Source organism: Typopeltis vanoorti, chromosome 5 (assembly GCF_054136105.1).
Source record: "Typopeltis vanoorti isolate ZY-2024b chromosome 5, IOZ_Tvanoo_1.0, whole genome shotgun sequence".
Classification (NCBI taxonomy): domain Eukaryota; kingdom Metazoa; phylum Arthropoda; class Arachnida; order Uropygi; family Thelyphonidae; genus Typopeltis; species Typopeltis vanoorti.
In genome coordinates this window covers 128,497,106-128,522,320 of record NC_143553.1, presented here as the reverse complement: position 1 = coordinate 128,522,320, position 25,215 = coordinate 128,497,106, and the positions used below count along the sequence as shown (strand labels likewise).

General features: G+C 34.0%; 1 protein-coding gene across 1 annotated transcript in view; it reads right to left on the bottom strand.

Annotated features, from left to right (window-relative positions):
* Positions 1 to 1,358: 1,358 nt before the first annotated feature.
* The window catches only part of EloB (transcription elongation factor elongin B), an 80,879-nt gene continuing 57,022 nt past the window's right edge, over positions 1,359 to 25,215 (bottom strand). The window contains exons 4-5 of the mRNA XM_090393326.1: positions 17,259 to 17,409; positions 1,359 to 2,116 (exon numbers count right to left, since the gene is read on the bottom strand). Of these exons, the coding sequence (XP_090249452.1) occupies positions 17,300 to 17,409 (110 nt within the window). The 3' untranslated portion in view covers positions 1,359 to 2,116; positions 17,259 to 17,299. The remainder of the gene's footprint in view (positions 2,117 to 17,258; positions 17,410 to 25,215) is intronic.

The window sequence follows — 25,215 nt, the reverse complement described above, 5'->3', positions numbered from 1 at the left end:
CTTGGCATTCCTGCCTGCTTGACTGGTGAAAGTGGAGAAGAGAAACCTTGAGTTGACATTGAAATCAGAAAGAAGAATGACCTTTACTATTAGGGTACTGACTGCAGAAAATAGAGTAAGAGAGTTTTAAAGAGGTCAAAGTGGTTATGTATGTAAGGATTTGATAGGTTGGTTTGACAAGGAAACAGTCAAAGCAGATCAAACACAGAGAAGAGTGGAAACGGGGTTATGTTGGTTCTGTACAAGTGCCACCCTTGTGGTGGAAGGGACTGCAACGTGTAGTTTCTTGGCAGCTGAGGTGGACAGTTTAAGGTTGATAGCTGAGATTCTGCTAGGAATAGTAATTCTGGTTTACATGACTAAGTTGTAGTGGTGCACATTATGTTTCTGTTTAGGTCATGAATGCTGATTCAGTGGATATGGAAATTTTTTTTTTGTGAGAATGAATGCATTTTTTGTGGGCTTTTTTGTTGTTTAGTTTTAAATTTTTTATGGGAGAATTTATGATCTGCAGTCAAATCGCATTTCTTTGAGCTATATTCCATTGTGTGTGGAAAGGAAGAGAATGAATGGGCATGCAAATGAGAAGCAGCAGATTCAAATATATGGCCAGAGGGAATCCATCTGGCAAAGTACATGTGAGCAGGATTTGGCATCAGCTGATTGAGGGAAGCCTCAGATTTCTTGCTAACCAGTTCATTCTCATGCAACAATCAGCAGCTAGCCTACAGAGCCTAGGCCTCTACTGCATGATTAGCACGTCATTGAGAGCCTTACTGCAAGTGAGAAGAGAGGAAGAGGTTAGCGACTTAGACCGTGGATGAATTAAATAACCTGGCTGCCAATAAGCAGGATAATAATAATAAATATATTCCCTTCTGAAAACAAAGACAACTCATACTATAACAAATTACCAAAAAAGCCAGAGCATCAAATGCTTTTCTAAAGCAAATCATTAAAATATTTTTTATCTTCATTAATTATGTGCTAAAGTAATCACTCAACTAACAATAAAAAAGCTAAATAGTAAAGTTTCTTTCAATTAACAAAACTTCCAATAGTCCTGAATATCTTGTTTGTTCATGATGCTATAAAATTCATCTTTAACAAGAAAAAACTGATCATGTCAAATATAAGCAAACTACTTGTTATTTTATTATGTTGTTTCAAGTTATATTCTGTACAAATTGATTTGTGGTTTATTACTATATAGCATTAACTAGAAGATATCCTATTTTCATAAAAAGGCTTGTGCAAAACAATTGAGGTGAATTATTTAGTGTGTTCTATATAGAACAAATCTTAAAATTTTATTTTTTTTTTAATAATTAGTTTTGCACTCCACACAAACTCAGTACTGTTTTTACCATAAGTTATTTATTTTCTAGTCCAATAAAAACAACTGTAATGCAAGCAATTTTTCAAAATGCCAACTGATATTTACAGAAGTAGCCAATGTGAACTACATGAATCAACACTGCCCATTCTTTACTGAATAATTTCAAAATTTTTCTGAAGAGCAAGGTTACACATGTGCAATTACACAGAATTAATATGTTATGTCGGATAATATTCAGTTTAAACTACTGAAAAATTTAAAGGTTCACCTAGTGTGGCTAAAAATGTTACAGGATGACAAATGAAAACTGCACTTTTACATACTTACAAATTGCACTTCTTTGCTCTAATAGCAAAATCAAACCGAAGAATTTCACTTGAAGGATCACATTACATGTATTAACTGTACATAGTCTTGAAACTAGGATGTTTAAGAAGTGCTGAAAAATATTTTTTTTCCACGTACAAGATCAGTTATTACAATTGGCAGAATAAATAGTGTCCAAAACCATGAAAAAGCAGACTATCATCATCTGTGGTTGCAAACATTACTGCAGTTTAGTAACATATATCCATTTGCATATGCAATGTCAGCACAAAGTGAATCTTTAAACTAAATGTAATGGAATGGCACAAGATTAAACTTTCCAAACAGAATTTTATTAGTCATTAGATATGTAGGATCCAATAGCCGATGAAAGGAAAATATTCTTGAAAATGCACATCTTGGGTAAATTAAATTTTGTTTTATCTGAAGAAAAATTCAAATGGAACAATTCTGAAAGAAAAGAAATATTATTAAGCTATATGAACAGCAAGAAATAATATTTAGTAAATATAAATATCTACCAAAACTGCACATTGAACATTAATGTATAAGAGAAATGAATTAATTTAAATCTCAAGAAAACAATATTAACTACAAACTAATGTTTGATTTGTGGTTTATTATTATATAGCCACCTAGAAGATATATTTACTGTTTTCATAAAAGGCTATTGCAAAACAATTTTAAGATGAATTTTGCACAGTATTTAAAAAGGGGTGGTTAGGTGCTTGTAAAAACTCCAGCCTTTTTAAATTACAGTAATGAAGAAACTGAATGGCACCTTCTACTACTGCAGATTATTTTGACTGATCTGTTGAATTCAAATTTATTATTTTATACCTGTTAAGAATCAACATTTCTAATTTTTCCATTTCAGTTTGGATAAAATCACTGCTCATGACTGATGTTTATTACTATGCTTTCTCTGTAGGCTGAAAGAGTGAAGTGAAAGCATATTCAAGTTGAAGGATAGTATAGATATAGTCAAATAAACCCTCATTTCATAAGTGATATCCAAAAGGCTGATGTTTTAGTGCAACAGAGAACTCTGATGCCCGTTTCCACATTGTAATATTCTCACCAATACAAGTATGAATAACCAACATATAAGCCTAATTACCAGACTTATTTCTAATGGATCAGTCATTTTCCTGCTATCCACATTCACTAAGGATAATTTCTTCCATAATTACTCACTGCATAATGATAAAATTCTCTTGGATTTCCTTTGGCCTGTCCAGCAAAATGCTCATAATCCAGGTTAGCCTTCCTCACCATGGTCTGCCACTAAGCCTTGTCATTCCTTTTTGATATCAGGCCTTTTTTTTTTTAATCCAGTTCTTTGCTGGGAAGTGTTATTCATCCATTTAACTCCTATGCACACTTCATTTCCCTACTTTTAAGAATGCAGTCAGATACTGCTTCTTTCACAAATGCCCTTTGATTACTATTAGGTTACTCTGTTCTACTTATTCTTCCACTATGCAGTTTCTAATACTGAGGCACTACCTCAAGCTGGCTCCTCAGTTTATTCTAAACACCAACCTTATTCCACATATGCAACCTTCTTACTTCCCACATCAACTCATTCTCAAATCCTTCGACTTAGATCCAATAATTTTTTGTATGAATCTCATCACATGCTACTTACAATATTTACCCATGACAACCATAAATTCTTCCCCACCTCACTTTCAACTTGAATGTTTTCTCTCCTATCTCCAAGGATATAATCCCACAACTAAAATAACCCATAACAGTAGTTCATGTTTATTTATCTGTCTGCAGTGCAGATCATTCTTTTTCAGATGATCCTAGTCTGCAGCAGCATCCAACTATAGTCTTAATTTCTTACACCAGCTTCAAAGCTTACTGCTCATTATTATTCATAGCACTAACAATGAATATTTCTATTATAGTTGGACTTATAATGAATTTGGCACAGCATTATTAGTTGAACAACAATGTCTTCTATAATCATTAGCAAACTCCATAAGCCACTTCCTATCTCGTCTTCCCTGAATAAGCTGAATCCATCAGTATATTTCTGTATCAATATACCCCTCTCTCTCAACCAGGTCTCCCTAACAATTTCTGGTCAAACTACATTTATCAATGCTAAGAACTGCTTAGCTTTATTCATGATGTTTCTGGTATTGGTGTAGATGCATACAAGTTAGGTTCAGATAACTCTTGAAAAATGGCCAGTTCAAACAGGTAGTTAGAGGTGATTCTCAACCAATCTCTCCCTATTTTCATAGTACACACTTATTTCTTGACAATACTAGCCTTACATTTCCTAGGATCAATCATCAGTAACAAATTATTTTCTCACTACTCACAATGTATACCATTAAATTTAATGCATGCATCCACACTTTCATGCAACACCCAGACCTATCTAGTTATCTTACATTCTTTCACTGAACAATTTCTCTAAACACTTAAAAGTTATTCAAGTGAAACCTTGCAAGCAAAATAAATCCTTTCAAACAAAGTCACCAAATAGATCAACATCCTGTGTACATTTCTACTACACAATCTACATAACGATCTGCAACTACAACTCAACTTCACTCCTGACATCCTGTGGATCTTTGTTGCTCTTTTTCAGCTCAGTCAGAAACCTTTCCATATCTTCTCTAACAATGTACTTTTCTCCTTTGAAATCATCTGTTCCAACAGAACCACATGCATTTGTTCTACTTGTCAAGTCATGAATCTATGCCTAGGAAATACTCAAAGCAAGAATCTGTTTCTGCTGTTTGGTAAACATTTTTCAAGTCTCTAGAATTTTTGGTATTGTGAAGCACTTGAAGCTTCAATTTTCAACATTATGTCACACTTTTTAGTTAATTTCTTCACATCACCTTTTTATACCACTAACTTGCAATCTAAAACCTCGATTAAAATTAATATCACTACTTGCCACGCCACCTTATTTGTTACTTCATTTGAGATTATGCTCCCCAATCAACATTCCACACATCAGCACACAAATATACAGAGGTACATTTACAAAGATTTTGAAAATGTGATAGCTTATCTCAGGAAATTAAAGGTTCTTTTGTATAATGCGTTGATTAGGCCCATATATGGATTACTCTACAGATTGACACCTAGTTTTCAAGGTATGTGGTTATATTGTTATGGGCCTGGGGGTTGTCTGGATTCTGGAATGTTGGTTAGAGTACTGTCAAGTTATAGATGGATCCAGTGTTTTTATTAGAAAACAAAGCAAACAATGAAAGTTAGCCACCAGAACAGAACAGAAAATTGACATCAATGCTTCAGGAAAATTTGGAGAAAGGGTAAAGCCAATAATTGGCAAGCCTGCTACATTTCTGCTGAGAACCAATTAATTTCTAACACTGTTCCAACAAATTCATGTATATAAAACATAGGAAACAGTAACAACCTAAAGAATCACCAAATGATTCATCCTCAAGCATTTAGACATTTGCTTTGTCTCTCTCATTTCTGCAAAGACAGAAATAAGACAAAGATGATACATGAAGCTCAAGCTCCCTTGAAATGTTACTGACCAATTAGCAAGGCCGTATTCATAGGTGTGCGAACTGTGCGGCAGCACAGGGCCCAGCAAAGTGCAAAAAATTGAAAAAAGAAAATCAATTAATTTTTTTCTTCTGGTTCCCATCTGCCATACGGCCGTGGGAGGGTAGCTATATGCTACCATTCTAGGGAGAGATGATTATGAGCAAGGTGGAAACCGTTGCCTTCCTTGCCGTAAGTATTTATGACTGTAACCTGTGGGTTCACGGGGCCGGTTTGCCTGCTTGCGGGATGAAAAACCCCAGATAAACTGGCGGAAAAAACCCTGCTGCCCACGCCCAAGACCGGCTAACTTGGCTATGGCTGAGGAAGATCCTTAAGCTCCTCACGTCGTAGACGGGAATCGAACCTAGGACACTCCTTCCCCAGGCATATGGTTGCGAAGCGCAAAGCCACTAGGCTAACCGCATGGACTAATTTTTTTAAAAATTATATAGAAAAATATATGTATATAATTTTACAACCAACTATTGTTGTTATAGTAAGCGAAATAAGATCTTAGCGCTAGTATTTGAAACGCCTAAGATATATAACAATATCATACAACAGTGTAAATAGGGAAAAGTGCATTTTAAAACAGGTGTTTTTAATAATTTTAAAGAGTTTTTTGATTTTATGAACAAGTATATACACATACTGTCATGGCAATTTTTTATGTGACATTACTTGCAAAACATCTTAAAAATATTTTGTAAACTGGTTTTAGGTTATCCAACATCAGAATTTCTTCAATAGCAGTTCTCAATCTATATTAGATTTATTTATTTTCTAATATTATCTATTTTAGATATATTTTATTTATCAGGCAAGTAATTGCTTTAATTTATTAACTTATTTTATAATTAAATCTATCGTATTTAATTCTAGAGTATGACTAGTTGTGAGAGAGTTAATTATGGAAGAAAATACCCAGGTGGGCATGAAAAACAAAAGCGAAAACATGAAAAATGAGAAACGTCAAAGAAATTCACTGTTTAAATTTATGAAGTTGAACTCACATTTGTTCAGATATCAGTTTAACGGGAGTTCTGAAATAACTAAACAGTTCTTCGGCTTAAACATTAATTAATGAGTTTTGAAATACTCAAAGGAAGCGGAGAACATGACACGTTTGGTCAAACAATGAGTATTGAAGATCCTAAAACTGAGACACCAGAGGAAGGTGAACTATTTACTATTGATCCAGCAACATGGCCCAAAATTTTGAACAATGCAACACTAACACAAACTGTACAACGTGGTCCACCGTCTCATCCGATTGAAAATGATTTTCCACAAAATGACAACAAGGTGTTTTTCTACAGCTCACTTTGTTAGGACAATTGCAAATGGAGAGAAGCAAAACAGAAGATGGCTTGTATATTCAAACTCTTCCAACTCTATTTTTTGTTTCTGTTGCAAATTATTTTCTGATAATTTATCTAATAATGGCTTTTCTGACTGGCAACATGAAAGATTAAAGTCGCAGAACGAAATCCAGTGCACACGAAATGCATGTATTCATGGACCCAAATGGAATGCAATTTAAAAAATCACAATACAATTGATCAGGCAAATCAAAATGTCATCAAATTTGAAGCAGAACGGTCAAGAAATGTTTTAAGACGAATAGTAGCAGCAATTCTTAATTTATCCAAACATAATTTAGCTTTTAGAGGTAATTTTGATACTTTGTACAAAGCCCATAATGGTAATTTTTTTGGAATCATAGAATTGCAGAATTTGATCCACTTTTAAAAGATCATTTAATGCGATGTTCGGAAGAAAAAAAATTATAGGTAAGAAACAAAATTCGTATCTATCATCCATTGTGCAAAATGAATTATTGATATGGGAACCAAAATTCAACAAAATATTGTAAATATGATACGACAGGCAAAGTACTATTCAATAATTTGATTGTACTGCTGATGTTAGTTATCAGGAGCAAATTTCAGTAATTTTTAGATTTTTTACATGTATTTGAAGTAGATGTTGAAATTCGTGAACACTTTTTGACATTTTTAACAGCTAATGATACTACTGGTGAAGGTATATATGATAATATAAAATCACTTTTGAATAAATTATATCTTAAATTGTCAGATTGTATAGGACAAGGGTGTGATAACGGAGCGAATATGAAAGGAGTATATAAGGGAGTCCGTGCTTACATTTTAAATGAAAACGAAAAAAGCTTTTTATACTCCTTGCGCCTGTCATAATTTAAATTTGATTTTAGGGATGACCCAAAATCAATTATATCGATAAAATTTTTTAATGTTATACAAAAAATATATACATTTGCTGCCTCAACTTCACGTTCGGACATATTAAAGAAATTTGTTAAATAATTAACTACAAAACCGTTATGTGATACAAGATAGGAATGTAGAATAGAATCAATTAGAGCTGTACGTTTTCAAATTCCAGAATTTTTAAATGCGATAAAAGAATTATTTAAAACTACATCAGATAATACTATCAAAGTAGAAGTGGTTTCAATATATGAACAAATAGATTCATTTCACTAATTACTATTTATATGAAGAGCCAAACTGAGTTTATACTAAGCCTTGTAATTTGGTATGAGCTTTTGTCAAAAGTTAATTTAGTAAGTATTAGAAAATGCAAAAATTCCCATAGACGTAGCAACTAAGCATATTAAATTAGTGCAGTACTTGGAAGAGCAGAGAATATCAGGATTTGATAGCTGTTTTGAGATTGCTAAAGCACTGTCAAATCTATTAGAAATAGAAATTAAATTTAAAGAAAGTCGAGTACGTCGAAGAAAAGTATTTTTTGATTATGAAACGCCTGATGAATGACACATAGGTGATAAAGATAATTTTAGGATAAATTTCTTTTTTGTAATTTTAGATACTGCTCTATAATCTGTCAAAAAAGGATTTGAAATGTATAAAATTCACCAAAAATCATTTGGATTTCTTTATGATATGAAATAAGAAAATGACAGAAAATGGATTAAAATTTTGCCGTAAACAGCTTATCAAAAATTAAATACAGATATTGATGAATCTGAATTTTACAATGAACTATTTTTAGAAATATTGTTCCAGAAGATGCACCCATTAATATTTATTTTAAAATTCATAATTGCAAATAATTTGTCATATATTTATCCAAATATTACTACAACATTTAAAATATTATTGACCAGTCCAGTTACGGTCGCATCAGCAGAAATGTCATTTTCTAAATTAAAATTAATAAAAACCTTATTTAAATTAAGGGATATTATATCTCATATTGTTTCACATTCGAATAAGAAACTCAGAGTTTCATGCCGAATATAGAAACTATATATAAAGTTCAGTGAGTCCAAGCGTAAGCAAATACCTGGATAGTGCAACACCAGGGCAACTCAGCCCATCTGAATTGGGCTCATAGTCCAATTGAAGCCTTTGGCTCTTCATATATTTAGTAATAAAAACCTATTTGCAATCTTCTATGTCTCAAGAATGTTTGTCGTCCCTGGCAATAATATCTATTGAGCATGAAATTGCAAAAAAATTTGAATTTTGATAGCGTTATAAATGATTTTATTGATAAGCGCATTAGGTTAAATAAAATTTAATATATTAAGATTTTTTTTAAATCTTATAAGTTGATATATATGTATTTCATTCTTTATAGTAAAAATGGATATTTTTTTTCATATTTTTATATTATTAAATAAATCATTGTTCTGGCATATTTATATGATAATGTGTACGTACATAATAAAATAATATAACATGTACATACAAACATTTACTTTTTAACTAATTTTTTCCCTTTACTTAAATTGATGCTAAAGAGCATACTTGTTTATTTATGTGCATAAATATTTTTCATATTTGATTTAATTAATTAACAAGCTATTCTTCCATTTAAAATTTCCATAAATGTTACTAACTTTCAGGGGCTCTGCAAAATGTAGAAACAGCCCTGCCAATTAGTCATCAAGTGCGTTTGGAGAAGTGTTTCCCAAATTTTAATACCCATGTACCCTTTAAATTTTAGTAATAATGGAATTACTCTCTCACAGTTTAGGAGAAGTTATTTTATTCAATTAAGTGTAAAAAAACACCTAATTGAAAATTAGGTGTTTTTTTTACACCCCTTAAACACCCATTAAAAAAAACTTAACATGTTATAATTAATGGTTCACACTGATTACTTTCATTACAAATATTTGATCTTGATGCATGAATGTGTTTCTTTCTCAGTTACCAGTCATTTGCATTTCCTCACTATTTTCTATTATGCATTTTAAACATTACATTTTTAATTAGCAATTCATAAAGAGGTTAAGAAATACAAAAGATGTTTTAGAGGTATATTAAATACCTGAAATACAGAAAAGAAAGCCAGAGTAGATGTCCGACTTGAAATATGATAAAGCTACACAAATTGTATAATCCAGAAAAAAGCTTGGTCAATAAATGAATTTCACATGACTGAAGTAGAGTTCAATGTACCCATTTATATAAAAAAAGAAAATAAAACTGAAAGTCCTTCTTGAGTGTGCTAAGAAAGATTTATAACAGCAAGTTTTTTTTTCCAAGTCTGATGAAGTAAGATTAGTTAAGAACAAGAGTTTTAAACAAGAAGTTCATAAAAGTAAATTTTTGCTTTTCTCACTCATGAAGTCACTGATCTTGATAAGTAGCAAAAGAACTGTTCAAGATACCAAATATATGGTGCACGTAAACCTTATACAGAGCAATAGACAGCTCCTATAAAAACCTCAAGTCGTTATTTTCATTCTTTACATTTAAAGAATGTACCAGATACTGGTTTAACATTAAATATGGCATTAGGTATTGTATGCTGGTTTCCACTTGTGATTTATCACATGTATTGCTGGCTAAGTAGGACAAGTGGTTTGTGTATCCTTTCTCCAGCCAAAAGTTCAAATCCACCTTGGACATGGATGTTTGCGATTGTTTTTAGGTGGGAAATGAATTATCACTCACTTCCCCACTTATTGGAGGAATAAAGTGGTTTTGAAAATGCCATGTTTGGTTTCTAGAGCAGGATTTCTGGATAAGCTTCTCCTTAGAAATGATTTGTCTTGATATAATCTATGCAGGAGTAAGAGAAGGATGTCCAGAGGTTAGTTGTATATTTTGCTAATGTGATGGTGGAGCTTCTGTAGCTCAGTTGGTTTCAACAGAAACCTCTGGTTAGAAAGACCTGGGATTTGAATCCCATAAAAGCAAAGAAACTATCAGGATTTTTCAAAAGTGAATCAGTTGGTCTCATCTGGAAGTCAAATACTTTTTCTCTTGGAAAATAGTTCTCATTTCTCAAAATAGGCGACCACCTTGTTCTATAATAATTCCCCACCAATCATTGGGATGAGGTGGGGGGGGGGACACACAATATGATGGTATCTGGATGCGAGAGGTCGAAGTACAGAAAGACAAATAGCCTTGAAAGATCTAAAGGCATGACTGGAAATAATGTTAAGAGCTTCTTTCAAGGCTTTTAAATCAAATGTCAACAAGTTTCTCCTTTCTCAAATACCACCCATACACAGCACTATAGGTTGATCAGCCAATCTGTCATATATGGGCCCAACATAAAGCAGTGTATAGCATGCATTGCTGTGTGCTTTACAAAAAATCAATTTAAAAATCAACAGTACAGGTTTAAGAATGCACATGGTCTGTTGTTAATGAAGTACAAAAGGCAGATTCACGTGTTATTTAAACCATTATTGATAATCTATATGAATGACAAATTTCTAATGTGCCCTCAAGAGATGTACAAAATACTATGATAGCACTACTGATAGTAATGTGTAAGCTTATGAACAATTTCCCCTCCAGATTATTCACATCTATCCAACTTCAATACTGTACTAGATTTATTTAGGAGTGTGACATATGAATAAAGAGTGGGTGCATATTTTGTATGCACATCTGTTTTACACCTAATATTACATAAAAAATTCTGTATATCCAGCCCTATTCAAATTCTTGCTGTGTATCCTCAAGGAAGAGTAACAGATACTATAATAATACTACATAGCTTACATTAGTTACTATTGACTTTCCTGCCAACTTATTGCTATTTGTCAGAACACTGGCATTCTCTGATCTTATGTTTTAAAGCACTTTAACTGAATCATCCATATAGATATTCCTATATTTTTCCTGTGCCATCAAACACCCATTTTGCTAACTTTTCCTCTTTCTGTTTAAGTGAATGTATCACCTTAGATTAGCTCAGCTCACACATTCCTGACTGCTTACTACTACTATCTTCACTGGGCATCTACAGATGCTGTATGGTCACTCCGATGCTCGGTGATGTGCCACAACAGGCCTCGCCATGTAGTCCTGTTGTTTGCTTTTCTGATGGTCTCAGCTCTGAAGATCAGTCGCTCTGCACACACCATCCATCCATCTCATTGATGGTCTAAAATATTACTGTTCTGAAAGTTAAAATATTACTGTTCTGAGAAGGTCCCCTTTCATCCTTTCTATGTGTTCAAAATATTTCAACTTTCTTCTGTAAATATCCTTAAGCCTTAAAGTTCTGCTGATCTTTTCTAACACCCATTCATTTGTATGCCTTTCAGTATATGATATCCTCAACAGCCTTCTGCAACACCACATCTCAAAAGCAGATATGACTGCTTACAATAAACTAATATCTTCCAGTGAAATAATTTTAATGTTGACATAATTTGTTTAGTCCCTAATTTTTTTCCCTTTTCAGAACTGGTATTTGTGGTCTAGTCTTTGACCAGCCTTTTAATTTAATTCCCAGATCCCTGAATAAAAATTGATTTAACATCAATGTAAATGAAATATAGCACTCATGAACTTTTTACCATGCCAACCTTGATGTGCTCATACATAGTGAGGCTAGGTTGCATGGTTCAAGTCATGCCAGTTTGTTTTTGGCTAATTTCCAAGTGACTATTATAACTAGCTCTGCTAATTCTACTGTATTTCCATGTTTAATCTGTAATTCACACTAAAAATTGCCTAAACAGCTGAAATATTTTACAATGTTCTACAGGTTCAAGATGTAGTCTATATTGTCCACATATCTGCCTATTTTCTTATATACAGGGTGTTCGGGATAAATTTGACATATTTATAATTAATTATATTTTTCCGTAAGTTACATGTATTAACACACACTTCTCTTCATTTAAAAGTTTGGACCCTTCTTCATTCATATACAAGATGTCAGAAAGGATGGATAGCTGGAACCCACCTGAATCATGGAAGAGAATAACTTGTATCATGATGATTCGTGCCCGCCATCAAAATAAGGATATTACGACTGCTGCCCAATGCTCCCTGAATACAGTAAAAACAATCAGGCATGAACTAGAGACTTGCAATGGTGACTACGAGGATGTAGCAAGAAGAAAGATCCCTAGCAGATGATCTGATTGCGTTCGTACAGCAGAATTCCTCGCAAATCTGCAGGAACAGGTGTTGAAGAACCCTGGCATTGGAATTCGGGCTTTGTTCGTGGAGTTGCTAACTGTAGTCAAGCCCTGGATAACAAGGGTAGCCAATGGTAGGCCGTATGTATGGCAGCAGGATTCGGCCCCTTGCCACACCTCTGGGAAAAGTCAAAAATGGTTGTCTGAAAATTTCTACGACTTCACCAGTCCAAATGTTTGGCCTCCAAACTCCCCAGACCTTAACCCCATGGATTATTTTGTATGGGGCACAGTTGAAAAAGACACCAATCGCACTTCCAGTAATACAAAAGCCCAGTTAATGGATAAAATTAAAACAGTTTTTGCGGCCCTTCCCAGGGAGACTGTAGCATCAGCTTGTTCGAGGTTCCGAAGCAGAATTGAAGCTGTGATCGATGCTAATGGTGGTTATTTTGAGTAAATCTTGTTGATAGTATTGTAATTAATTCTGCCTGTAATGTTTTTTTGTCAATTCATTAAATTTAATAGATACAAAGAAGATTTTCTTTTTCCTTACGAAACTGTCAAATTTATCCCGAACACCCTGTATATACACACACACACACACACACACACACATGACTACTACTATTAACTCAGGGTTGGGATATGTTCATTTTTAATATTAACTGACTTAAAACCCGAGAATTATAACAAAATGAGATTTATTTGAAAACGCAACATGTTTCGTCGAGATTGACTTCATCAGGCGTTAAGAACATAGAAAGATATTAAAAGACACTGAAAATAACATTGAGACACTCTAAAGCTATACAATTATAAAGTCATAATATTCGACTGTGAATTACAGTTATGAACTTGAGCTATAGTCTGTGTTAAAGTTCTATTGTTGTACACTTGTGCGTGTGTGGAACCACGTGATCTCCAGTATCTGATAGTAGAGCTCAAAGAGTCAGGCAAATTATAGCTGAGATCATTGTTCATATGAAGCGGGTCTAAGGTGATTTCTTTTGACTCGACAATGCAGCGTTCCACCTCATCATGGCAAATGTGTAGGTTTGAAGTTTATGTCCAATTTATCTCATGTTGGCGGCTTTCGTTGTTCGTGTTTATTGAAAACAGGACATGGCCGACAGAGCAGGTGCTCTGGTTCTCTTATAAGCAATGTCTCTCTGGTGCTCTTCAAGATGCAGTAGGATAGATTTCTCCGTTTGCCCATAGTAAGGCTTTCCGCACTCACATGTGACCTTGTATACACCTGGGAATTGTAGAAGGTTTTGAGATTGTTTATAGTTATTGAAACGTGATCTTATTTTTGGCAGAGTCGAGAAGCACTTTTGTATGTTAAACTTCTTTAGGATTCTACTCAGCTTTTTGGATAGTGTGCTGATATATGGCAAGACGATATGACCTTTGGAGTTGTCCTGTGTCTCTACGTTGCTATGTTGACGGTGGGATAATTGGTTGTTAATACTTTTTAAAGAGTAGCCATTGTTTTTAAAGGTCCATTTAAGATGTTGTAGTTCTTTTTTTAGTTCATCTGATAGTACAGATCTTGCACGATTCGCAAGAGTTGATATAATACCCAACTTTTGTGCTGGATGGTGATGTGAGGACGCATGCAAATATCTGTCCGTGTGTTGGCTTTCTAAATATAGAGACTTTTATTGATTCAGGCGTCTTGGTGAGTTTAACATCTAGGAAACAAATGGAACTATTTTCTTCAATCTCCATTGTCAATTTTATATCCTGATGGATGTTGTTGAAGTGGTTGAGAAACCTGTGAAGATTCCCAGGTGTATACAAGGTCACATGTGAGTGCGGAAAGCCTTACTATGGGCAAACGGAGAAATCTATCCTACTGCGTCTCGAGGAGCACCAGAGAGAGACATTGCTTATAAGAGAACCAGAGCAACTGCTCTGTCGGGCCATGTCCTGTTTTCAATAAACACGAAAAACGAAAGCCGCCAACATGAGATAAATTGGACATCAACTTCAAACCTACACATTTGCCATGATGAGGTGGAACGCCGCATTGTCGAGTCAAAAGAAATCACCTTAGACCCGCTTCATATGAACAATAATCTCAGCTATAATTTGCCTGACTCTTTCAGCTCTACTATCAGATACTGGAGATCGCGTGGTTCCACACACGCACAAGTGTACAACAATAGAACTTTAACACAGACTATAGCTCAAGTTCATAATAACTAATTCACAGTCTAATATTATGACTTTATAATTTTATAGCTTTAGAGTGTCTCAATGTTATTTTCAGTGTCTTTTAATATCTTTCTATGTTAACGCCTGATGAAGTCAATCTCGACGAAACATGTTGCGTTTTCAAATAAATCTCATTTTGTTATAATTCTCGGGTTTTAAGTCAGTTAATATTAAAAATGAATATATATATATATATATATATATCTTTATTTTCATGCTAAATTTGTTATAGCAGTTATTTAATTTAGGGGATCCTGAAGATCCATACTAGATTTACAAATAACATCTGCAAAAAACCGAGATAAACCTATTCTGATGTAAGGTTAAATATTACTTTCCTTAACAGCATGATATATCTAGATGAATAATGGGGACATACACCTTTGTCTTACATTAAACCATCTCGAATTTGTTAGATCATCTTATATCTTCAATTTGAAATACACACTTTAAAGCCTTCATTATGTATTAATCTATATGATGTCTACCCCAATGAATTGAACAGATTTTCTCTTGGTATTTTGTCAAGATCTATACAACAAATATACTTTATATTTTTAAACTGTCTTAAAGTGAAAACAGATGACAACCGCCGAGCTGAATCCAGCTTCTTTTTCACTATACTTTTCCACATAAGTATGCTTACATTAATCATGTGTGGAATACCTACTATGGAAATTCCTTAGTAATTCTCATTTTCATTACCTTCCTTTTATAAATGGGTAAAATGAGATCTCTACTCAAATCAGGAATAAACCTTCTAACCAGGCCTTTTGAATTATGCAATACAGCTGGTGTAAACTATTTACACCTCTATATTTGAGCATTTCTAGTTGTATATTATCTACTCCAGCTGCCTTTTCACATTAAGGGTTCTGATGTCTTTTTTACCTTTATTACTGATATGCAGTTTATGTTCTACTGCTGTTCTATCAATTGCTTGTTTCATTTAACCTAATTACTTCAGACATCCAGATAAACTACAGATAGCTCATCTTATTTCAGTTACAATCTTTTCTCCATTCTAAATTTTTGAAATGGCCTCCAGAGCATTTTGCATAATTACTTTTACATAGCTTTTGTGATATTTTCTTAGGTCACATTCAGACTCACTCAGCTTTTGACATTTTCCTCTTTTCAAGAAGAACCTCTTGAATCCATCAAGGAGTTCAGATTTATTTTTTTAAATAAATATATGTGAACAAACTTCACTATCCTTGCTGACTAAATATCTTCAAACTCTGCCACTGAGTTTGAAGATATTTAGTTTAAAAAGTTTAAACCTGATATCTAACTAACAGTAAGCCTGGTTCTTTGCATCATACAAATGCTATCCTCTCAGATTTATAAGGTTCATGAAATCACAAAATATGGAGTATCATTCAAACCAATTTTAATATACTGGATCAGAAGTAAATAGCTAATCAAAGATTGGAGACAATCTCTAAAGAAAATTAAGAGTGAACAGATTGCATCAATGACAGAACCATAAATGAAGATGGCAGAAACAAATCAGCAATAATTCTGGTCTTCAAACAGAATGGAATGTGAAAGATTAGCAAGACAAGTGTTTAAAGCAAAAAGACCCAAGAAAACCCCAAGAAAGATTGGTTAGAGTTAGCAGTGCTCAGAGGATAAAATCAGTCGCCTGACAAATAGAACAGTTTGAAAGACTCTTCAAAACAAAGTTATATGAATCTGAAAATTGATATAAAAATAAGCAACTGTTCAAAGATTAGAGACTTCAGATAACAGTTTTGAAAAAAAAACTTAGGGGAATGAACAGATGGCATCAATGACAGAATTATTAAAAATGAAAAGATCAGGAAGTTGACATTAACATTCAAGAATGAGTAAACAGTTAATTTCAGGTGGTACAGTCACTTCAACAGAATGGTTTCAACAAAGTGTGTTTAATGCAAAGAAAACAGACCAAAATAAGACTTGACAATACCGGAGTCCTGGCAGATTGAATAATTTGGAGAAATACAGTCAACAGGAAGTCAGTAATAACAAACTTTGCATGTAGTACTATTATGGTATCCTGTATGCATTTGATAGTTAAAATTTAAAAATCAATATGGTCAGTCACAGGACAATCAGAAAAGATAAATTAAAAACCTACTGAAAAATTTGTAGCCACTTTTGAATTATGATTCTAAGTAAAATGCATGATGCAAAAACTTACTAGCTAACAGCAGAAAGTGCACATATAGCAATACACCTAAATAAAATAATGAAAATTATTATAACTAATCTTTATTGCCTTAAGCTGCTCAATAAGATTAGAGAATATCAATCTTATGATCTCAAAGTGTAATTTATTCTTTATGCCAGCCCATTTGCAATAAGTTCATTAGAAAATTAATACCTTATTAATCACTAAATATCACTCACTTGGTTTCGAAAAAAATAGTGATATGAAACTATACATATATTTAAGCAACTGTTTGTTCATGGCTCTGTGCTTCAGGTGGTTTCATTACATCAGGCAATTCTGGTGGATTTGAAAGGGGTGTAATCTCTAGAGGTTCAACTTTCCCACTTTCTAAAAAAGTAATCAAAATGAAATGACTTATTAAATGAAAAATTTTTAAACAGGCATTTCATAAGTGTAAATCAGATGTTTAAAATATTTTTGAAATTATAAATGCAAATTGATTTACAATTTTTCTAATATCAGCACAATTACTGTATCTAACCTTTTATATTCTTCAAAGAGTGATAGGACAAAGCTCAATAAAAGCCAAGCTCTGTGCTTCTTGGAAATTTTATGTGGTTTTTCCATCAGCTTAAGTGCATACCATAATCTACTAGTAAGTTTTACTCTAGTAAGGTGTTTGATCTCTGGTACAGGTAAGTAGGGTTTACTTCTCCCAAAAACTCAAGTTTTTAATTGAGCAACTTAAAAAAGGCTGTAGACACCGTTTCAGATGATATATTGTGTTAGGGACCATGACATGACAGCACTTGTCTGGCATACTCTCTTCATCAGATGTAATTTAAAGTCTATAGTTTGGACCAATATCTATCTGAATGGCTAAGTGTGGAGACTGACTGCTCCTCAGTCACCAAAAGTTAAGGCTAAAACTGCGACATTTTCCCCCATTGGGAAATAAAAGGCATTAGATATTTATTTCACATCAGAAAAAGTTGTTTTATGATAATGATTCTGAAATGAAGTTTTCAAAACATTTGGTATGGAATGCCATGCCACTGCTTTACATCTAGGCATCCATGTATTTTGCCTTTTATTAGTGCTTTTGATTGAGGGTTTCATGAGTGACAGTTTTCTGAACTACTTCCCAGTGCTTTGCACCACAGTACAACCTATTTTTCTTAGGTGAATTCTCAGTTAGTAAAGAGTGCACATTTACTTAGTCTGGATTTTATAATCCAAACGTAAAGGATCAGCAATATAAGAATGGTCCATTTGCATCAAGGCATGACTATAACAGCTTAACATGCATAAATAAGGATTCTATAAATCCGATATGGTTGTCTTAACAGATAATGAATCACCAGTGAGAACGTAAACACACTAAATCTAGAATGTGCAATTGTACCTGAAATATCTTATACAGAATTGAGATATGGCAGATGAAATTTAACATCATTGACAAGTTTCAAAAAGTAAAAAAAACTGCTCATAAGTGTCCATTGAGATTCACACTGTGGACCTGTTTCATTATCAACAGATTTTGTGAAAAACAAGACTAAAAGAAATTAGAAAAGTGAACTTTCTAGTAGTTCATATTCAGGTACAAGATATTAAAACTATTAAATCCCCCCCCCAAAAAAAAATCCAGTTAAGTATGAAATATTAAGTGGTATTTGTTAAAAAGTTCCTCTTTTCAAAGTAGGTCCCTTTTGATATCTTATAAAAGATAACTAAGCCAAGTAATGAACAGGAGGTAGCAGCTACATTTCAATTATGGCTTTTATTCTTGCTGCTTGAATTCATAGGATATTTTTATTCAATAATGAAAGCAATGACAGCTTAGGTAGATGCTTCAAATTTGCAGCAACCTCCTCTGCACTTCTATTTTTAAGAGATTTTTGAGATCACCTATTTATATAAAAAGGTGAATAATCAACACAATTAGCTAAAATTAGTTATTTTCTCCCTTCTTTATAGGCCTTTGTTTTGGTTTAAGCTTACTGAAATTCAAGGAACATTTAAAAATGGATTGAAAGATTTTACTTTTAGGTATTTGGAAGAAGCAATTTTTCTTCTAGTTCTTTAAGAAAAAAAACTTTCTAGTTTGGCTGAAAATGACAAAAGATTTTAGGAGAAAAACTAAATAAAGGGGAATTGTGCCCAATGCACAATTCCCCTTTTATCTGGATGGGCTGAAATTTTCAAAAATAAATCAGGAAACTATGCCAAATTTGGTAGTTATAAATGCTTCACAATACAAACACTAAAAGACAAAATACATAACATAATGTAATATTTTAAATATAAATTAAAAGATATTACTACAAGAAATTATATACTTGGTTTAATCCTTTATCCAAGTGTAAGCAAACAAGTTTGTGTCTGAACTATTTTCAGGACTGAGGCAACTCATATAGAAGCTTATGACTTCACATCACTTGCCTTAGTAATATGTAATATTTTGCTGGATTTCAAGCAATCTTCAGAGCTCAAATTACAAATATGGTATAATAGCACTACTATTGCAGAAACAATTCAAAATTATAGCCAAAAAGAAACTAATATCTAACAAGGTGCCATCTTAGCAGGCAGATAAATGAGAAATTAAGCTAAATGTGGTCTTATGACTCATAAGATAACTAGTTCACTTGCAATGGTTGAGGGTTATTTGGCACCTTGTTAGAAAATTAGTTCATTTAGTTATAAGTTGAACTGTTTTTACAACAAATTGATTACTACGTGACTGTAGTTGGAATTTGTGCTCTGAAGATGCACAATTTGAAACCCAATGAAAAATTAGTTAAATTATGTATTACTGTTCGTGTGACATTTATAATGAGAATTATTATGAATTAACCAAAACAAGATGCATGAAACTATTTACAAAAAAAAAACCATACTTAATCATTGCTAATTTCAAAGTATGTTTAGTTCTTTAACTGGATTTAACACTTCAAACACTGGGAAATTTAACACTGGGAAATTATGTCCTGCTAAATAACTAAGAGAACAAGGCTACATTTAGGCCTTAATGATTTCATAACAGTCCAATTCTACAGTAGGTGTATTAAGTGACTGCCATGTTTCTTGGCATACACAAGATAAGATGAAGCAAACTATTAAACTGAAATTTATCACATAACTTATTGGACAATGTCTAAATTTTGTTAGTCAGATGCTTGAAAGCAGTAGTAACACACCTATTTTATCTTAAAGGCATAAACTAGTAATAACTCTGCACTTCCATTTCAGTATAAATATATGATTTACCTAAAAAGTTTTCTTGCTCTGCATTTGCCCAAAGAGCAAATACAGAGCAAGAAAACATGCAGCTGTCAGTCAATAGTTCCATACAATGCTGGAATATCATGTTAAGCTGATGGCTAAAGGTTCTCCTTTGAATGTACTCTAGTGTCAGAAGCTAATAATTGTTCAAAAATGAGTGCTGACTTTACTAAAGATATAACCAGGTATGGAACATTGTGCACAGTGCTAATGCTGCATTGGACAAAGAATTAGAGATGCATAAAAATGAGATTGAAGAGCTGTTGAATAACCTGGATAAGCATTTGTCACTAGAAAGATGGAATATCAGGCACATTTGCTAAAGGAATGTCCAGCCAAATTAGCTAGGCCTTTCACATGTTTGTATATCTCAAGTCAAAGCTCAGGAATGGAATGAATGTATGGTAGTTCCATTGTACAAGGGTAGTTGCTGTGGTGAAGATTTTAGAGAAATTGGTAAGAATAGACATATAGAAATGGGTAGATAAGCTATAATCTGCAAGGAGCAGCATGGGTTTACTATGTTACAGCCAAGTTGGATAAAGGGAATGGATGCACTGATAATGTCAGATTTCTTCTTATTATTAAGAGAGAGCCCCTCCAACCCTCCTGGGAGTCAGACTCATCAAGAGAGGCCACATACTACACACACCAGCAATCATACTTATTCTTGAATTCATTCACACAGCTTGCACTCAACATCCAATGGCAATCCATTCCAATCAAGCACCACCCTCTGACAGAAAAATGTAGCCCTCACATCCTTCATTCTCAGCTTCTAAGGATGCCCTCTTGTCCTTTCCCCACCCTCCATAAATTGAAATCCTGTATGACCCTTTCAGAAGTTTGTAAGTCTCAATCATATCACCCCTCTTTCTCCTGTTTGCTAGTGTCTGCAGTCTACAAATTCTCAACCTGTCTTCATAATTAGTATTCCACAATCCTGATATTTTTAACACTCTCCTTTGTACTCTCTCCAATATATCAGAATCGCAACCGAAACCAGACTTGCGCACAATAGTCCAAGTGAGGGCTTATCAAGGCCTTGTAAAGAGACAAAATAACATCCTTATCTTTACATGTGAACATTCATTTCAGCATTGCAATTATCTTTTGAGTTGTATTTGCAATCTTTGCCACATGGCCCCTAACCTCCTATCTATTAACACTCCAAGATCCCTCAGTTTCTTCTAGCCTAATCACACCAATATAATACGACACTGGATATCTAATCATGCCAAAGTGCATGACTTTACATTTACTGACATCCATTTTCCTATACTCAATTCCAGCCTATTCAAATCATTCTGCAAGTACTGCATATCAGCAGCATTCCTGATTACTCTACCTATCTTTGCGTCATCAGCAAATAACTATGTCGTTTGTCAAATCCTTCCCAAAACAATGGACCAAGCACTGTTCCTTGTGGTACACTACTTGTTACCTTAAACCTCACATACTCAGATCCCCCGTATACCACTTTTTGATATGTCAGTCAGCCATCCTCTTATCCACACTAATATTCTATAATCCAAACCCATTTTCTCCAATTTATGCAGCAGTCTGCCATGCTGTATATTCTGTCAAAAGCCTTAGCAAAATCCAAAAAGTATCAGGGTGTATCCATTCCCCTTGTCTAGTTCAATGGTAACATTGTTATAGAATGCTAAAACATGACCTTCCCTTAGTAAACCCATGTTGCTCATTGTGAAGTAGAGATTCACTATCAACCCATTTCTGAATGAAGGTCCTAACCAATTTTTCCAAAATCTTCACCATCACTCCTGAAATACTAATTGGTCAATAGTTGAATACATCAGTCTTTGCACTGCCCTTGTGCAATGGAATTACCATACATTTCTGCAGAATCTTCCCTATTCTGAGACTCATTAAACATCCTCGTCAAAGGAATGGTCAGTTCAGTTGACCACTCTTTTAGCACACATGCTGATATTCCATCAGTCCCTACCTGCTGAATTCTTATTCAGTTTGTGCAACAGCTCTAATACCTCAGCCTCACATGGCTGCATTTCTTCCATCTAGTCAAGAGGAAACAATGAGCTCAATGTTGTGTTCACCAGGTTGATAGCTTTTAACGAAATGGGCACTCATTAACTGAACAACCTCTTCTGCATCTGTAACCCTCACGCCATCTGGATTTAGAAGAGTTATTCTTTCATATTCATTCTTTCCTTTACTTGCAGCATATCGATACAGCTGATCATAATTTCCTGCTTTGTAGTTCAGCATGTAACATTCATAAACTTAGTCACTTCCCAAGTGAGTACCACATGATCACTGTCACCAACTGGAGTCAGAATAGTTACATCTTTAACTGAAATGCCCTCTGACACTATAATCAAATCTAACACTCTTTGACCTCAAGTTCCTTCTAGTCCTTGGGCCAATGTCATTCAATTAATGACATTAGGAAGGATCTAACAGGGGATGTGCAATTGTTTGTCAATAATGTGAAGACAGACATGGCAATTAGAGATGCTAATGATATCCAGCACTTACAAAATGATTTGAATAGGTTGGAAATTTGGGCAAAGAAAAATGGTTATCAGTTGAATGTTAGTAAGTGTAAAGTTGTGCACTTTAGCCTGATGAGATTTCCAGTGGTATATTATATCAGGGTTATGCTACAAGAAATTGATTAGGCTAGACATCTTGAGATAATGGATAGGAATTTGAAGTTCAAAGGTCACATAGCAAAAGTTGCAATTACAACTGAGTATAATTGCAATGTTTAAGCAAACCTTGACATGTAAGGATAAGGAAGTCATTTTGTCTCTTTTTAAGGCCTTGATAAGACCACACCTGGACTATTGTGTGCAGGTTTGGTCTCTTGGGTTCCAAGGGGATAAAGAAGCTGTAGAAAGGGTGAAAAGAAGAGTTACAAAGATGAGATTGGGATTATAGGATTCAGATGAGGATAGATTGCACATATGTGGATTACACTTTGGTTAACAAGAGAAAGAGGGGGTGCTATGAATAGAGGTCTATAAACTTCTGAATGGGAATTATAGGATATCATCTGATGAAATTTTTTGTTATATGGGAAATGCAAAGAGAACATGGGGACATCCATAGAAGTTAAGTTTATTTGCAGTCAAGAAAGGGGTAAGAGCTAGGTTTTTCTTTCATAGATACGAGTGAGTGGAATAGTTTGCCTTTAGAGGTAATGAGTATATCTGATGTGAATGAATTTAAGGGAAGCTATGACAGCTGGTTTGAGTGATGTATAATCTCCGAGTCCTTGACTCCCTGCAGGTCTCAGATAAAGAAAATAAAAATAAAAATATTATATAATGACAACTGCATGTTTTTCCAGCAGGCCTACTTGTTTTATGAAAACCAATATGAGATCAGCTACTTATTCTTTAGCTGAGTAAGTCATTCTATCTCAGGCATAAGGAATCATTCTGCACACATCTGATCTGATCAACCATGTAAAAGCATTCAACCAATTTTTTTTTTTAAAAACCACCTTTGACTAAAAATCTGCTTCATTCCATTCAGTTTGCTGTTTATCACTAATATCATAAACCAGGGGTTCCCAACCCTATGCCCGCGGGCACCATGGCGCCCGTCAACCAATTTGTTTGTGCCAACCGTTGTTCAACCGTGTGCCGTATAGTTTGAAATAATCACGCAACAATTTATGGCATGCTATATGATGCATGCATTAATGACACATGACGAGTATTAAACGCATACAATGTAAAGTAGACGTGCATTCGAAGTTGTTCATTCCAGTTTAAGAACTGGAATATCATCATATTCTCCTAATTATGAAGCACTGGCCAATGAAATGCAATGCCAAAGATCACACTAACTTACATATATGTATTTAAATTTTTATATAATGTAAACTTTGTATGTATTCATTTAACAAAAGAATTCAAAAAATTTGCTTGAAAAAATAGATGGTGCTCGCCCTACTGGTATTTTAGAATGTGCTAGGAACCCCTGTGATAAACCAGTCTGAACTTTGATTTCCTTTCTTTAAAATGTTTCTTCAGTACAAGTTTTCCAACAGTAATCTTTCTTGGAGATTTTAATGTCCACAACACCAAGTGGATGTTCTCATCCAGCTACACAGATCAAGCAGGCAGACAAACATTTGCTATCACCAATGATCTGACTGTTCATATGCCTACTGATAACTAACAAAACATCCTTAGATCTCTTAGCCATAATAAGTATAGTGAGGAGTATTTGCCTCTTCTAGAAGGGATTCTAGTGCTATCTTTCATCGTGGAGTTAAGGCAATATTCCCGTCTTGGTTGGATTACCGTTTCCAGCTTTTTGACCCAAACACATGTAAGAACAATACCAAAGTAATTCTTATTTATATGAGACCATTGAAATCCAATTCCATTCTAAATTCCTTCCCACTACCTAAGCCTTGGTTCTCCAGAAATGATGTACTATACAAGTACAGAATCAAATGCACAAATGGTTTTCATCCAAATTTCATCTCCTTTTCATTCCTTATACTAAAGCCCAGAACAGTTGAAAGAGGAACTATCAACAGATCAATAAGTGATTTTTAAACACTAAAAGCAAGAAACTTACATTCTATCCAAATGACAATGATATCACCTGATAAATCTACTGGCCATAATCTCTGTCCAACACCACCCCACCACATCTGAACTACTGCTCACATATGGTCATCTGCATTTCACGGAGATGAGGAAACAGTCAAAATAGAAAGAAAAAAAAATCTAGTATCAGATAACCAGAATCATGTCTTGCTTGTGGAGCTTTGCGTATGAAGACAGACTGAAGGAGTGTGCCCTTCAAAGTTTGAGAAATAGGAGGAGAAAAGACATGATATGCACGTACAAGCTAATAAGAGCCTTTTACAGTCCAATTAGGTTTAATCCATAAATATGC